Raw genomic sequence first — 16,703 nt, forward strand, 5'->3', positions numbered from 1 at the left:
AAAAAAGACAATTTCGATTGCCAATTACGGTCACGCGCGCTATTGCAAGTTTAAAAGCTAAAGCTGCCCGGGGTAGGGCTCCACAAATATGATACAACAATAAATGTTTATGGTACCATGCACATGTAATTATTTATTTGTCCATTATTAATTGATTTATGGGTCGTTCACATATTACAAAATACGTTATCATTTATGAATTTATGCTCCAAAAAGTGAAAACGTAATGTATTAATATGTGATCAACCCCTTTAATTAAATTTTTCATGTAATGAAATGGGTAAATATAGCAGCTGCACAATTTTATTTTTCATAACGAGAAACGACTGACTATTATCCTGATGATGATAAGAACAGAGTTTATTTAAACTTGACATACAGAACTTATTGTCCTTGCGTTTTAGATTTTCTATGACAAAACAATAATAGTCCTTTTTCAGCTTTTTTTTGTTTATAAACAAAGTTTTAACGCACAATTCAATTCAATCAAAGGAATATCATCTCTACTCAGTTATCATCTAATCAACGTTAATAAATTATTTTTTCTTTATCTTGATTATAAAAAGACAATCATGATTGAGACTGAAATAGTCATCTTGAAACAACTGATACTTTGCATTGTCTAAATTTGTAACTGTAATTATATACAGTTACAAATTCAGATATATATTACTTTTTTAAACAACACGATAATCTCTATTTTCAAGATTTTACCAAATTATCGAAAATAACCAGACTAATTAATTCCATATTAAGGATTTTAAACAGCAATTTCTACTGACATTACAATCAATCGATAAAGATTAAAGGTTAGGTAGTTATATTATTAAGAACAATAACTAATTACACTCTCGTTAGTTTTTGGGATAATTGGTACAATTTTCTATTCGTTTAATATTATAGTTTACTACTTAATACAAGCAGTTAGCAGGTTATGTTATGCTCTGTATTAAAAAGCTCTACCGCTAAAACACAATTATCATCAAATAGTTTTGTTAAAACTGATGCCTGCTGAAGATTCTGTGATGGTTGTACATGCACAGCTATATCTTGGATCTTGTTATCAGAGTTGTGTGATGAGAAGATGAGTTTGCTCCTTAACACATCCTGAATTGGTGGGTTATTTTTAAGATTTATGAAAGTTGTTACAAAAATTCTGAATCGATGATTATTGATTAATTAATTAATAGTTCAGGTTCCATGAAATGAATTAACTTTTCAACTTTATTTCCTTCAGTTATTTTGTCGTATCTTTATAATCAACAGACCATTTGCTAGTTAATCTAGCTAGCTTTTGACATTATGTACGGCTTAAATTTTGAACAATTGTCCAATCATTCAGTTTACACAGGAGTCCGTCAATCGCCATCAGGCATCAGCACTGCAGACGAAGGAGAACTGGAGACAGTATCGCCACTGGTCAGTACCTATTGGTGACCCTACTGTAATGGTAACGTTCGGACTTCCCTCTCAATCCTGTAAGTTTCACGAGTTAATCTACTTCAAATATTTATTGTACCATTCACACATTACGTTATCGCTTTTTGGACAATTTTTACCCCCTCCCCCCTTCTGTAATCAGTTTTACACATAGCTATTGTGCATGTGTCAAAATGACAGTAGCGTAATCATTTGGAAAACCCCCTCCCGTCCCCCTCGGCTGATTACGTAATATGTGAACGACCCCTAAGTGCAAAAATGGTGCAAAATGTTTAATCGTGATTTATAAAACTTGACAAACTTGTTGCGCAATGCAGCTAACTTAAATCCTTGTGCAACCAATTTACCTAAAAGTTCGGTACGATTTTTGAAACCCTTGAGTATCGAATTACCTCTAGCTTATCATACTAATTGGAAAATAAATATTCCAGACAAATTGTTTGGAAAGTTTCCATCTAAAAAGGAAATGATGTAATTTTAAAGTTGTAATCTTTTCTTTTATCATAAAACTAGAAAACCCGTGGTCACAGGGAGGAAGCTAATATTGATAGTATTTTTTGTTAGTAAGTTTAATCTCATCAAAAAATATCCTACAAAACCGAAGATACAGCCCATTAAAATGTTGCTTGTGCTAAACACAGCGTAATATCAACAAAACCGATCAAAATGAAGTTAAAACAATCATTGCACGTGCACGTAACAACCCTCGTTACCATGGTTACTATGCAACTTCTTATTCCTCGTCTAATTTGCACGTGGGCGGTCGTACAGAAATAATTCTTTGAATTATAGTAGAGATGACACTCTAAACTTCCCTTGATAAAACTAATGTTTAAGTCTAGATAGCAACATTTTCGAGCCGAAATATTAGTATTATTAACTATCACTTCCTTCGCAAAAATATTTTCTGATACATTCTGTAATAAACTAAAATCATTAAAAACTTTCGAATCATCTTGGTAGTTACGAAATGTGTCTTTTAATCTTTTGAGATTTTCTGTATCCCCTTGGCCTTGTTCTATTAAATTATGTTTAATATATTTATACTCGTATACATGTAAATAAACAATAGCTATTTGTGGTGCTGCATTGGTACCCATTAGTATTCCAATGACGTATATAAATTTGCCCTGATAAGTAACATAAGAAATATCTATCAAATACGATCTAATGTGACTGTGTACTGCCTACAGCCAGGGACAAAAGGATTTCGCGATTATTTTGGCCAAAAATCGCGATACTGCAAATTTTAACAGACTATACATTAAACTATACATAAAATTTGTCGCAAATAATGGGGAAATCGCGATTCCGTACATGCCGCGATTTCCTTTTGTCCCTGCCTACAGCAAATCTTATGAACTGATTCTTTCTTAAACTATTGGCAGGATGACAATGGAAATTATTCTGGCTGAATTTTCTGAGTACAAGCCGTTGTTCATATTTTAACTAAACAGTTTGTACATTGCACAACAGCAGTTATTATTCACTATGAAATGATATCAAGTTTAAATCAGATTCACTTACCTTCCAGACCCGAAAACTACAGAACATGGAGGAACCTACAGTTTGGAAACGAAAAGCATTCCTTGTTGAGTTGTTGTACCACACGTTCTTGTAGTTCTAGTAATGAGGTTAGTTAATTATAGTTCCAGTTGTATAAATGTATAAATGTCTCAGTTATTCACAGCGTCAGCATCATATCCCTCTCCCTCTCCCTATCCTTCTCCTTTTCCCTCTCTGTCCCTGTCCCTGTCCCTCTCTCTCTCCCTTGTTAGATGACCGTTAGTTGACCAATAAAACCCGTATTTGTCGTATGTACAAAACCTGTAAAACAAAATACTTCATTACATAATAGAATAACTTTACAACCAAATTAAACCAATTCCAAATAAATACCTAATAACAAAACATTATATAAATACTTACCCCTCTCCCTCTCCCTCTCCCTCTCCCTCTCCCTCTCCCTCTCCCTCTCCCTCTCCCTCTCCCTCTCCCTCTCCCTCTCTCCCTCTCCCTCTCCCTCTCCCTCTCCCTCTCCCTCTCCCTCTCCCTCTCCCTCTCCCTCTCCCTCTCCCTCTCCCTCTCCCTCTCCCTCTCCCTCTCCCTCTCCCTCTCCCTCTCCCTCTCCATCTCCCTCTCCCTCTCCCTCTCCCTCTCCCTCTCCCTCTCCCTCTCCCTCTCCCTCTCCCTCTCCCTCTCCCTCTCCCTCTCCTTCAAAAACACGTTCAAATTTTTCGTACTCCCGGCCCCTCTCCCTTTTCTTCATAAACATGTTCTAACAAATTAGAAATTATTAAATTCTGAAATTGAAATAAAAATAAATAATAATAAAAAAAACTATTCCAACTTACTCCTAAGCTAAGTTGGAATAGTCAGTGCGACAGAATTTATACTAAGGCCTGCCAACAACTTGGTATGGTCAGAAGAGATGGCCATATTGTCATTGATCAGAAACGTCGCCGGGCGCTTTATCTCTCCCTGGTTCGTAGCCAATTCGAAAATTGTTCCATAATCTGGCGCCCTTGTAATAAATCACTTAGTGATAAATTAGAAAGTCTCCAAAAGAGAGCTATTAAATGGATTCTGTCTGAAGAGGGCCGCAGTTATCCACCTGAGCAATATGTCAAAAAGTGCAAGCTTGTCGACATTCTCCCTTTGGCTCAAAAGTTTGACTTGAATGATCTTATTTTTTTCCACAAAGTTCTTAACAATTTAATTCCTGTATCGCTGCCTCACTATCTCTCTTTATATCAGGGCACTTCTCGACTAAGACGTTGCCACCTCGACAGTCTGTCTATTGTGTCATCAATTTTACCTAAGTTAAGTCAGAATTCACACACCACATGTACCTCAAATAGCCCACTGGCAAAATCATTTTTCTACAGAACCCATATACTGTGGAATGGACTCCCTTTACAGGTAAGACAGATTGTGTCTACTAGTCTTTTCAAAGCTGAGGTCACTAAGCATCTATGGAAATGTTTATTGGATAGTGAAACAACAGTCTAGCCTAGTCTCTTTGCTCCCCATATTATTATTATTTTTGTTTTATTAATTTTTGTATCTACCTTCCTATACTTTCAACATCATATCACACTTCACCCGCACACCTTCTCACACATTAATGACCATTTCAGACCTGTATCTAATGTATCTGGAATTTGACGTATTGAAATACAAATTTTGACTCTATATCCACAGTTATTCACCATGGATTTGTTTGTTATTAAATAGTTTTTCATAAATTTTTAATTTAGATTAATTCGATGTAATGGGTCCAAGTTACTGCGGACATAGTTCACTATGTGTTTACCGTGTTTGGGTGCCCATCATATTTTACAGATGGGGGCGATATTTTGAACGATTCTATTTTATATTCATCTATTGCTGTACTCTGTAAAATTTGAAAAGTATTTAATAAAAAAAAAATATTTAAATTACTGCAGTTTGCAACGAGAAACTACTATACGTGTTTTTAGTCAATACTAAAGATTGTCATTTCAGAGTTCCTGGCACGAAAACCTGGGACAGTTCCTTTTGCCCTTCACCCTCTTGGATTTGGTTGTCTCTACCGTTCATTCACACAACGAAACAGTCATGCTGATGGAGGAGGAGTAGAAATTAAAACTCTCCCGGCCAACGTTAATTTTTGCCACCCCTGGTTTTTAGAAAAGACAAGCAATTAAGATATCGGGATATTATGTGCAAGTTATTATTAACATTTATTTTGCAGTTGTTAATCATAATGCAACGTCCAAGCTATAAACATATTTGTAATTTCTTTCCGACATGAAAATCACGGCTAGTTTAGCGTTTGATAATGGATAGTGCTTTAATTTGAAAATGAAATCATTCTAGATATAAAATTTGCCGAGTCTAAATCCTATTTTTAATACGAAAAAAGTGTATCCGCATTACCTATCTTTGTTGATTACGAAAGTGATAATGTAAATATCAAACTTTAATTATTTTTATAAGAAGAAATGCTTGTATTATTTAGTTAGTCCCTAAAACAGCACAGTCAAACCGCAGTTTACTGTTAATGTCTGTTCCATAATCTCTATTTCAGCTCAAATGAACTAAAGCCAATTTGTTCATAATTCTTGGCTTCAGAGGTGTGAATTTTGATAGTTCCACAAAATTAAACAATATGATTTATAATGCATAACAATTAACATATAACAACATGATTTTTATCTGGTTGATGATATCATAAATCTATTATGGGGTTTCGGCTACAAAATATAGATCGTTTGAGATAGCAGCAATAAACTAAAGCAGAATATTGACAGTTAAATCACCAATTTGATCTATGAAGTATCTGTTATCAAAATAGCTTATCATTTAATTGAAAATCACGCACAATTTACTAGAGTCATGTTAGCTTAGCACGCTGGATCATATTACGGACAGTAACACGCCAAGCTTATTTTGTAATAAAATTTCAATGCCAGCATTTACATTGCGCATAACGCGCGCAAATTATTCCTTGGCTGGTCTGAATCGACCAATCAGAACCGTTATTCCCATTATTCCCTCAGATTCCTCCAATCAGAGGCCTGAGTGCACGAAAAAGCAAATTTCAAAGGTATAACCAGCATTTCATTGGAATAACACGCGCATCATTTGGCGAGGTATAAAACTTCCGTTTACTGACTTACTATTTCATTATTAGGGGATGAATCTGCTTCTTTTCAACATGGAATTTCTGCCTGAAACCAGTAGGAATATTATTCTCATATTCCTTCAAATTTCGCACCGGGCCTGCCACCATGGACTATGAATGTTTCTAGACACTATCCTTTTGATATTAAGATATTAGTTTTAAACTAATTACAACACTACAAATCTATTACATTTATTGAGGGATGGAAAACGATGACGGGCAAACGGGGCACACTATTAGTGCCCCAGCCAGTAGAGAACATGTAGAGACGAATGAACAAGCTGAAGAAGAAAGTACTAAACCTGAAGAAGATTGTTTCTGCAAGGAACACATTGAAGATTCTCTATGGATCAGATGTGATTGCTGCATCAAATGGTGTCATCTTGATTGTGTTGGACTGACAGGACTTGACGAGACTCAGGTGCTTTTGATCAAACAATATAAGTGTCCACACTGCATTGTCAATGCGACAACAATGCTGATCAAGTTGAGTGAAACCATTAATGAAACGATTACCAATGCTGTTAAAAACAGTCTGCAGAACGAGTTACCAACAGCAATGGCTGCTGTCAAAAAAGATATAGTCAATGAATCATCTTCAAAAGTGAAGAGCTACGTTGATGCAGCGAAGGTTGACCTCCAGGCAACTATTAGTGACAAGCCACCAACTCAATTAGTTAAGGCAACAGTCCAACAGATTGATGCTGACAAGATCGAACGGATCAAAAGAGAATGTAATGTGATCATTAGACACGTTCCCGAAATGGCTATCAAAGAGAACAGATCTCAAAGCAATGATCTCAAGTTTTTACATGAAATTTGTGGCATGGAAGAAGACGTGATTGTGTCCTGTTTTCGGGCAGGTAAATTAACTGAATCTGGTGAAAGCAGGGAACATCAACCTAGACCGCTGATTGTAAAACTAAAATCAAAAGAGGCTGCATTGTATTGGAGTAACTATGGGAAAGGTTGGAAGATAGAAGTGGATTCTGAGAAAACGAAGAAAGAAGTTTATTGGATCAATCAGGATCTGAACAGAGCTGACAGAGACGTCCAATTTTTTGTGAGACAGGAACGGAGAAAGCGACTTGCAGAGAAAGCAAAGCTATAGAATGCCTAAACCTTAAATTGTTTTATAGTAACAGTAATAGTTTATATAATAAGTTTTGTGAATTGAGAAATGCTGTTTCGCTGTACCAGTCTGACATTGTTTGCATAAATGAAACTCATTTTAACAATGAAATTATTGATGCTGAAATTAGCATACCTGGTTTCAAAATATTTAGAAAAGATAGAGATTTTACAGTTAATGAAGAAGTAGGAGAAAGTTCTGTTAGTAGTGGTGGAGGCTGTATTATTTATATTAAAGACTCTTTGAACCCAGTTGTTATAGATTGGTTTAGGGTCACTGATTCGATTGCTGTTGAATTCGATAGCAACATTGGTAGGGTAAATATTGCATGTATTTATAGATCAATGTCTCTTTCTAAAGCGCAGAACAATGCGATGACCAAAATGATTGCAAAACTAGCTGTTTTTAATGTTGAATCAATCCTAGTTGGAGATTTAAATTTACCAAATGTATCTTGGCTTAGTGGAACTGTTAATGCTCCTTTAGGAACAAGTAATAAGGGTTTAATTATAGAAAAGAATTTTATGGAATGTGTACAAGACAATGGCTTGGTTTGGTATATCACAGATGAAGTTACCAGACGTAGAGTTGTCAGCGGTAAACTTCAAGAGAGTACACTAGATCAGGTTCTCTCTACAAACGAAGCTATTGTCAATGAAGTAATGATTGTCTCCCCCTTGGGGAAGAGCGATCATGTTTGTTTTAATGTAGAATTAAATCTAAGTCTTAGTAACAGTAAGCAAGATGATGAGGCTGCAAAGGAGCCTAGAAAGTTATGGGGAAAAGTCTCTGGCAAAGAATTGTTACACAGATCAGCTGAAATTGACTGGTCTTTTAGTGAGGGTACTTTAACTTCTGAAGATATGTGGAGTGAGTTACACTCAAAGCTTAACTTAGTATCTGATATAGTTCCGACGGAAAAGAACTTTAAATGTGAGCCTTGGGCAAATTCATCCTTAAAAAGATGCAGGAAAAAGACAGATAAATGTTGGTATATTTTTGATAATAATCCTTCTTCTGAAAATCTTAATGTTGCACTGAACCAACAAGGACAGTTTGATAGTAAGTCATTTAAGTGTAAAGTTAATTATGAAAGAAAAATTACACAGTGTATGAAATATAATACGAAGCCATTTTATGCATATTTAAGAGGGAAAAGAGTGTTAAAAAGTTGTGTATCATCCCTGGAAAAACCGGACGGATCTTTGACCAAAAGTAATTTTGAAACTGCCGAAGTATTGGCTGATGCTTTTGCTTCAGTTTTTGTCAAAGAACCAGATGGACCTTTGAACAGAGAATGTTATTTTATTGCGGATGAGTTACACATTGAAAATATTGAGATAACAATGGATGATGTTGGCAGAGAACTGAAAAGAATTAATATTAGTAAAAGTAAAGGGCCAGATGGCATTCATCCTAAATTATTAAAAGAACTTGAACATAATTCAAGTTTTGTTTCTGCTGTGACTAAATTATTTCAAACATGTGCTTCAAGTGGAAAAATTCCAGAACAGTGGAAGACAGCAAATGTTACATCTCTTTATAAAAAGGGTAGTCGGAAAGATGCCCTAAATTACAGGCCAGTGTCACTTACATGCATTTTATGTAAATTATATGAAAAATTAGTAAGGAGGCATATTATGAGTTTTGTTAGTAAGAAAATAAATCCAAACCAGCATGGATTTGTAGAAGGTAAATCCTGTTTATCTAATCTATTAGAGAGTGTAGAATGTATCATCGAACTATTAGAAGATGGTGCACCCGTAGATGTGTTTTACTTAGATTTTTGTAAAGCATTTGATAGTGTTCCACATCATAGACTACTTACAAAAATGAGAAATTTGGGTATAAGTGGTAACACTTTAGATATTGTGAAAGACTTTTTATCTGGAAGAAGATTTAAGACATTTGTTGGTGGAGCATATTCCTACCTTCGTGATGTTTTATCAGGCGTCCCACAAGGGTCTGTTTTAGGTCCTTTATTGTTTGTCATTTTTATCAATGACTTGCCTGATTGTATTAATGGTATATCTAAACTGTTTGCAGATGATCTTAAAGTTATTATGGATGCCAATGACACTGAAAGCACTTTCAATATGTTAGAAAGCTTGCAAAACTGGCAAAATGAGTGGCTGTTAAAGTTTAATCCTAGCAAATGCAAAATAATGCATGTTCCATTTAATGAAAATCCCCTTCAAGAATATGTATTTAGTGGTGTTACACTTGAATGTATTGAAGCAGAGAAAGATCTTGGAGTTTTAACTTCTTCAGATTTGAAATGGTCGAAACATATTAAAAGCTGTATTAGTAAAGCAAACAGTATGATTGCATGGGTTACAAGGAATCTCATTATAAGAGAAATTAATGTTATGAGAAATGTTTATAAAACTATAATAAGACCCCACTTGGAGTATTGTGCTCAGTTGTGGTCTCCACCTGCCTGCCATGGGAATTGGGCTACTATCATTGAACTGGAAAATGTCCAGAGAAGGTTCACACGCCTTATTGATGATATTGGAACACTTCCTTACAGTGAAAGGTTGGATGCCTTACAGATTACAACACTCGCAGAGAGACGGGTTAGAGGAGATTTGATTGAAGCCTACAAAATTGTAAATGGATTGGTTGAGTATGGAAAAGATATTTTCAATTTAAGTAGATCGGGAGATAAAATTGTTAGCACTAAATCTAACAATATTGATAGAAATATTAAAACCTTGTCTAATAATTTTTTATCAGAGCGTGTTATCAGCTTTTGGAATAAATTGCCATCTTTTGTTAGAAATTCAGTGTCTGTTATTGATTTTAAAATTAATCTAGAAGAATTTAAAAAGACTAATAATTTAGTAGACACAGGCAACTTTTGGGAAGTGTCAAATATAGTTTTAGCAAAAATAGAGGGTGTAAATTATATCGAAAAGAAGAAGCAACAAGTCCAATATTTATATAAAAATCCTCGTGTTGCCAAGAGAAAGGGAATAAATATCTCATGAATTTGTTTTTATTTATTTATTTTAAATTAACGGTTTTTAACTTTTTAAACTTTTTTATATGTAAATAAATTATGACAATTATGTTATTTATAGAATTTGTTTGTTTTTTAATGACGAAGGCTGTGAAATGTTCACAGTTCTGATAATGAGGAAATCAGAAAGAATGTTTAAAACTAGTGATGATGTTTATGTCATTATTCTTAATCTAATCTAATCTAATCTAATATCACGTGTACATCGTTCCTTTTTTTTATGACACAGTAATTTATTGACACTCACAGTATAATTTTAATCATTGAATCAGTATTTTTATCTGTGCTCTGCGTAATTTTTTTATCTAGACACTTATTTTACTTCGGAGTATTCCAACAGCCATATTGTTACACAAGTGCAACCAGCCAATTACAGGAAGCCGAAGGATTTGTTTTTTTAAGCCAGTGACGGTAAAGGTAGTGTGTACCATACTTTCTTCGCCCGAGACTTTGCTGCAATGTGCAGCTCCTCATTAAACCCTCACACCTGATTTCTCGAGTATTCGGCTGAGTAGACCGGGGGGCTGCATAGACCACTCACGATCCTTAGCTGAATGTCAACGACACTCACCCCACGACCAGGCAGGCAGTGGGATTTGAACCCGCAACCTCACGATTGCAAAGCTGGCTAACCAACTGCGCTACCTGGCCATGCATCACAATCTATTAACTTATTACACATTTGTGCTCTGCTTTAGCATCACTTGACTATTTAAAAAAATTGTTTGTTCAGGCCATGACCTTACAGTCAGCCAATTGGCCATTGCTGAAATTGAATGTAATTTATTCACTTTGTTTATTTAACTTTAAAAAAAATAAATGAGAAGTGAAGAAGGTGTTCACTGATCGGTCTGAGGCCTTGTCTGGTCAGAGTTTACGTTATAGCTTGTATACGATTCCACTACTTGTCCATGTCACATACCTTCAATTATTTGAAAGTAATAAAACTAGCAAAACTGTGCGTTTTGCTCTAGAAACACACTTTTTTAGAGTTATTACCAGCGTATCCTCTATAATCACATAATTTGTCCAATTTTAGGGATGGGGGGGGGGGGAGCACTGCCAGTTGCAGTCTTCCTGATTTAGTCTGGATACTTTTATGTCAATCAGGTGTTCGATATAGAATTGGGGTATGGGAAAATACGTAGGGGTATGGTACAATTCTAAGTGGATTCACTGGTTGTACCAAGCTTAACAACTTCACCTTGATTTCATCACTATTCAGTTATTGTTAGAGGAATCCGAGATAAAATTAAAACTAAATTAATGAATTAGGAAAGTTGTGTAATTCAATACCTGTGTATCAAGAAAACAACAATTTCAAGAAAACAACAATTTTATTTAGTATCAGTTAAAGCAGACAAAAACATATTTTATAAATATAACTAGCGCAAACTTTAGACCATATATCTTAGGGGACTTGGAGTAGCAAGAGAGTGACCAGAAAGTATATATACTTTTACCAAAAATACGTTGAAATGAATCCAGGGTGACACAGGATCGGAGAGTGCAGACCATAGAGTTTACGCACCCACCCTTGCCTCCTGAATTCTTGGTCGGATAGACAATTATGCAAAATTGGTCGTTTATACTCCAAGTCCCTTTGTTAATAGAAGTAGTATTATTTATGTCTGGAGTTAGCTTCATTCTGGCATGGTCCTCTTAACAATTAAATATAGCAATAGGATAATGTATTGTTGATGCCACTGGTCCCTTCAGCAGCGTGACGGTTTTGGTTTTTGACGTCTAAAAGAAATGACTTTTCAAAGCAAAAGAGCGTGGCGCCTCCAAGAGTTCGCTGCTCATGGAGGCAATGTCAATTGTCTTGCTTTAGGTCCCAAGAAGGCTAGGCTTATGGCAACTGGCGGTGAGGACAGAAAAGTAAGTTACAAAATTTGTAACTGTATCACACAGTTGCGGGCCTGATAATTTATTGTGCAATTTTAAACCTCTTGATTATGTCACAACAATGGTTTTTGCATTTCCCGATGTTTTAATACTTACTAACAATCATTATCATGTTCTTATATAGCGTATTGATGCTTTTCATGCAAACAAGTTAAAACAAATTCTGCTGTAAGATTTATTTTCGGGAGAGGAAGAAAGGCACACACTACTCCACTACTTAAGAAAGTTCATTTTCTACCAGTTAGTTTAGAATAGATTTTAAGATTGCCCTACTTGCCTACAAGTGTTTAAATAATATAGCTCCTCCTTACTTAAAAGAGTTGATATCTCCTAGGCATCAAAGTTTTAAAAATGTACATCTTGATAATGATTATTTTTACCTTAGTTTTCCGCCCTCTCCTAACTATGTAAACACAGAGAAAGCTTTTAGTCACTGTGCAGTTAAAGTATTTAATTCCTTGCCATACGACATGAGATCAGCTGAGTCAGTTACATCTTTAAAGACCAAACTTCAAACATACTTCTTTTCTCTAGCATTTGATTGATTTTGCATTTACATAGGTAAAATGAACTTGTCATGTCTAATTTTCAATTAAACTAAGCTCAGTTAATGTAAGAGCCGCTTTAGAAAGCACTGGAGTTTATCTCCAGGATTAAATTATATCGAGTTATATGATTTAGCTATAAGGCGGTTTATAAATGTTGTATTTATTCATTATTATTATGTCGTGCATCCTGGGTTTGGACAGGATATGCCCGCTTAAAATACTTCCATCCCATTACACTACATAATTCTCAATAAATGTAATAGATTTGTAGTGTTGTAATTAGTTTAAAACTAAATTAGTATGTTATTGCCCACTTTAAGGGGCCTGTTGATAATTAGTTAAATTATTAGCTATTTTAGATTTAATAATAATATCATGTTCTTACTTCTACAGGTGAACTTGTGGACGATTGGGTCTCCCACTGTAACTCTGAGTCTAAGTGGACATACAAGTGGAATAGACTGTGTTGGTTTTGATGAATCAGAGGAGCATGTAGTTGCAGGCAGTGCATCTGGAACCATCAAACTATGGAACATTGATAAGGCACAAGTTGTCAGAACTTTGTCTGGACACAAAGCTAATATATCAGCCCTTGCTTTTCATACTTATGGTAAATTTCTAGCATCTGGATCACTTGATACTAATGTAAGACTATGGGACACAAGAAGACAGGGTTGTATTTGTACCTATAAAGGTCATGGTGGAAGAATTAACTGTCTCAAGTTCAGTCCCGATGGTAAGTGGATTGTGACAGGATCTGAAGATGGCACAGTTAAGATGTGGGATCTAGGAACCTCTAAAGTGATCCAAGAGTTCAAACAGCACGATGCTGGTGTATCATGTTTAGAGTTTCATCCGTGCGAGTTTCTCCTTGCCACAGGATCTTCTGATAAAACAGTCAAGTTTTGGGATCTAGAGACGTTTGACCTGGTGTCTACCACTAGCAGTGAGGCTAAACCTATTAAAAAGATAGTGTACGATCCTAAGGGAGATGCCTTGTTTAGTGGAGCAGAGGACAGTTTGCGTGTGTATGGGTGGGAGCCTGCCCGGGTCTATGACAGTCTCTGTATCTTCTGGGGAAAAGTAGCCGACATGTCGGTTCAATCAAACCAGCTCATTGGGGCCTCTTTCCAGCACACAAACGTTGCTGTGTGGGTAGTTGACATTGGCAAACTGAAACCTTTTAATGGAGATGTGACACCATTAGTTGAAACAAGTGAAACAGGACCTCCCCCTTCTGCCCCCACACAAGCCCCCTCAATCAGACCCAGTGTCCCCAGATCACAACCAGCACTTTCACAACCTGCAATCTTGCAGCCGACACAACCTTCTCAACCTGCCAGACAGGAGCCCTTGAAGAGAACCCCACCTAAACAGAGAAAGAATCTTCAACATTGGGAACAAAAGGGACCAACTCAGGTATCAAATTAAACGAATACTATTCTTATTTCAGTTTGCAATATGATCAATTACCGTGTAATCTTGAAATACCTAAGTTATAACTGACGACTCCCTCAGGAGCCGAGATATGGACCTTTATCTCAGAATGCAGAAGTGAATGTTGCAGCCAATGCGCTCGGTAAGATCAGTCTCCTTGACAATCAGCCTGAGCAAACCGTGACTGAGTCAGATTTCCTGAAAACTGCTGCAGGTGGCCATCGGGGTATCAGGTTAGTTAATCACACAAGACATACATACGTTACTGTGCTCCAATTCCTACCGATATATTTCCTGAATAATGAACTAGTTTTATATTTAAAGTGTGCATTATATTTGTGTTCCTGTAATCTATCTCTGAATACACATCTTCACAGAGATAATTTAGAAGCAAGACTGCGGAATCTGCAGTATGTACGCACTGTTTGGAGTAAAGGAGATCTGAAACAAGCACTTGAAGTTGCTATTGGTCTGAACGAGCAGGGCATTACTGTAGATATTTTACAGGTACATACAGTTCTACTTGTGTTATATCTTTTTAGTTCTTACTGGCCTTCCTGGTGTGAATTCTGACAATGACTGCAAAATTGATTGAAATATCCCGTTAAAGGGAATACCCAATAATCATGTATATGATCAAGCATTTATTATATATCAAGTCTGTCAAAGTAAAGTAAAATTTATGACATCACATCATCACACATGTCTACAAAATATCATCGCACTATGTGAACAAATATATAATATATATTTCCCCACCAACATTAATTATATATCAAATACAATATTTAAAAAATATTTATCAAAACATTATCCTATTTTAAAAACCTAATCAAACTTCCCAGTGGAATAAAGATTTATAAAACGCTTCTTTGCCACATATTAGGATGAAACCAAAGATAATCGTTATGTTTCTCTTTATTACTGACATAACTGGCTCCCTCAATTCTTACTGAAACTTCATTAGAAACATTCCAAAAAAAAGCAATCATTAGTAATATAGTATACTTTTAGAAATCATATCTTTCTTAAATCCTTCTAATTTAATTTTAAAGCCTAAAACTGTCAGAGTTCTTGACGTCCGGAGGTAGTTTGTTCCAATATGGAATAACTCGCTCCGGGAGAAAAGACTTCTGGATATTTTTGATTTTAGTTAAATTTCTACTACATCTATTGCTTGAAACAAGATTAAGACCGGATCTGCCAATCCTAAACATCTCTGATCCATAATCAGTCAAACCACTTGTTACTTTAAAAGCTTCTGTTGTTTCGTTCATACGATAGCTCACATTATAAACGTGTAAAACTGCACTGAAATAACACTTGCTGCTCAGGTAATCCAGAGCAGGCCAGCTATCTGGGATCTGCACATCTGCACGATAGTCCTCCCCGCACTGCGCACACTCTTCCACTCCAAACACGAGAACCACCTCTTCGTCGCATGCAGCACTCTCAAACACATTATCAGAAGCTTTGGCCAGCTCATCAAGGATAACATGAACGCACCGCCTGTGGGTAACATTGACATTACGCGGGAGGAGCGGTATAAGAAGTGCCATCTGTGTCACCAGCAGATAGCTAATATCAGTCGTGAGATAACCAGACACTCCAGTGCGCAAGGCAAACTTGGCAGCGCTATCCGGGAAATTATTAAGCTTTCTGAGAGTTTTTATTAGAGATTTCTAGTTTGGTTCTGATCCTATTGGTTATTATTTACAGTGGATTGTAATTTGATTTAAGAGGGAGCCTGAGTTAGGATTGCAGAAATTTGGTCGCTGAGTTCATATTGAGTGTGAAGGTTACTAAATTATTTGGTTTAAAGTCGAGAAGTTGGATCACAGAAGTTTTTAATTTATTGTCGATGATCATAATCACCCGTTAAGAAGTGTTTTTGTAGAATGTAGATGTTATGTCGTACTAATATATATATTAGTACGACATAACATCTACATTCTACAAAAATATATATAATATCACATGTGATTCAATGTCACAAGCTTGAGCCTCTTTCCATAGGCTGTTTAAAATGAGTTTTTATACGATTTTTAGAGCTAAATTTTTAAAATATTTATTTGGGTTAAAAGCCACCAATGACAAAGGGTTACCTTGTTATATAGGTGTTATCTAAGTGTTATCTAAGTGTTATCTAAGTCTGACCTGGGTAATACTTTGTGTTAATATGCCTCGTTTCGTTAAGAAATCGGACTCTGTAATGGGCGTTAACTGCATGGGCCAAGTTTAAGGCATTTCACTGCCTGAAAATTGTTTTGAGTCTATTTAAAGCTGTATATATGATATAAAGTAATTTATCTGTAAATATATTAAATTTTGTTTATAGAACTTCCAAGACTTTGTGTACAGTTAATAGAGCGGAATAGAGCTGGTTTGTTGGACAAATTATACACCGTTCACAAAATGATCAAGTGAAGCCTATCAACGCTTCAAAGGATGTATTTGACCAGTCATTCGCAGTTAGAAGCTTACCTTGACTATTTAAGTTCTTCCTTCATATCACAAATTTAAACGTCAATATGGGTGTACGTG

General features: G+C 35.7%; 1 protein-coding gene and 1 long non-coding RNA gene across 2 annotated transcripts; both read left to right on the plus strand.

Moving 5' to 3' along the window:
- The first annotated feature begins 1,377 nt into the window (after positions 1–1,377).
- LOC134823342 (uncharacterized) lies at positions 1,378–5,431 on the plus strand. The gene is made up of 3 exons (XR_010161280.1): positions 1,378–1,478; positions 2,975–3,074; positions 4,948–5,431. It is a non-coding gene; the product is annotated as an uncharacterized LOC134823342 (long non-coding RNA).
- A 6,497-nt stretch (positions 5,432–11,928) lies between these two features.
- LOC134813458 (katanin p80 WD40 repeat-containing subunit B1-like) lies at positions 11,929–16,506 on the plus strand. The gene is made up of 5 exons (XM_063821257.1): positions 11,929–12,147; positions 13,116–14,141; positions 14,241–14,392; positions 14,537–14,666; positions 15,494–16,506. The coding sequence occupies exons 1-5, from the start codon at positions 12,022–12,024 to the stop codon at positions 15,833–15,835; spliced, it is 1,776 nt and encodes a 591-aa protein (XP_063677327.1). The 5' UTR covers positions 11,929–12,021; the 3' UTR covers positions 15,836–16,506.
- Positions 16,507–16,703: the final 197 nt, after the last annotated feature.

Source organism: Bolinopsis microptera, chromosome 1, assembly GCF_026151205.1.
Source record: "Bolinopsis microptera isolate Bmic1 chromosome 1, MBARI_Bmic_1.0, whole genome shotgun sequence".
Taxonomy (NCBI): Eukaryota; Metazoa; Ctenophora; class Tentaculata; order Lobata; family Bolinopsidae; genus Bolinopsis; species Bolinopsis microptera.

Coding starts and splice junctions, on each gene's coding strand:
- LOC134813458 (XM_063821257.1), top strand. CDS start 12,022: ATGACTTTTCAAAGCAAAAGAGCGTGGCGCCTCCAAGAGTTCGCTGCT. Junction 14,393..14,536: donor GGTGGCCATCGGGGTATCAG/GTTAGTTAATCA, acceptor ACATCTTCACAG/AGATAATTTAGAAGCAAGAC. Junction 14,667..15,493: donor TTACTGTAGATATTTTACAG/GTACATACAGTT, acceptor CTTGCTGCTCAG/GTAATCCAGAGCAGGCCAGC.